This window comes from Papilio polytes, unplaced genomic scaffold (assembly GCF_000836215.1).
Source record: "Papilio polytes unplaced genomic scaffold, Ppol_1.0 DF823980.1, whole genome shotgun sequence".
In the NCBI taxonomy this organism is placed as follows: Eukaryota; Metazoa; Arthropoda; class Insecta; order Lepidoptera; family Papilionidae; genus Papilio; species Papilio polytes.
Window position 1 is genome coordinate 1,012,641 of NW_013525224.1, and position 253 is coordinate 1,012,893.

The 253-nt window shown below is 41.1% G+C and overlaps 1 protein-coding gene across 1 annotated transcript in view; it reads left to right on the forward strand.

The window, feature by feature from the left end:
• LOC106101450 (indole-3-acetaldehyde oxidase-like) overlaps positions 1-253 on the forward strand; it is a 21,742-nt gene that overhangs the window by 20,018 nt on the left and 1,471 nt on the right. The window contains exon 19 of the mRNA XM_013280688.1: positions 165-249. Coding sequence (XP_013136142.1) covers positions 165-249 — 85 coding nt within the window. The remainder of the gene's footprint in view (positions 1-164; positions 250-253) is intronic.

Sequence of the window (253 nt, forward strand, 5' to 3'; positions counted from 1 at the left end):
TTTTTTTTTACCGTTAGAATGGTAATTTATCTATGAATAACATAGGCTACATTTTTTTTATTATTCCTTAATTTTCGCGAGCAACAGCTATGTTCAATACGTTTTCTTTGTTCTATTCTGCAACTATCAAGAACAAAGACAAATGAGGTATGAAATATTGACAGATCGAAGGTGCGTTCGTGATGGGTCTAGGGCTATGGACACGCGAGCAGCTGCAGTATGCCGGCTCCGGGCGGCTGCTGACAGACCGCAC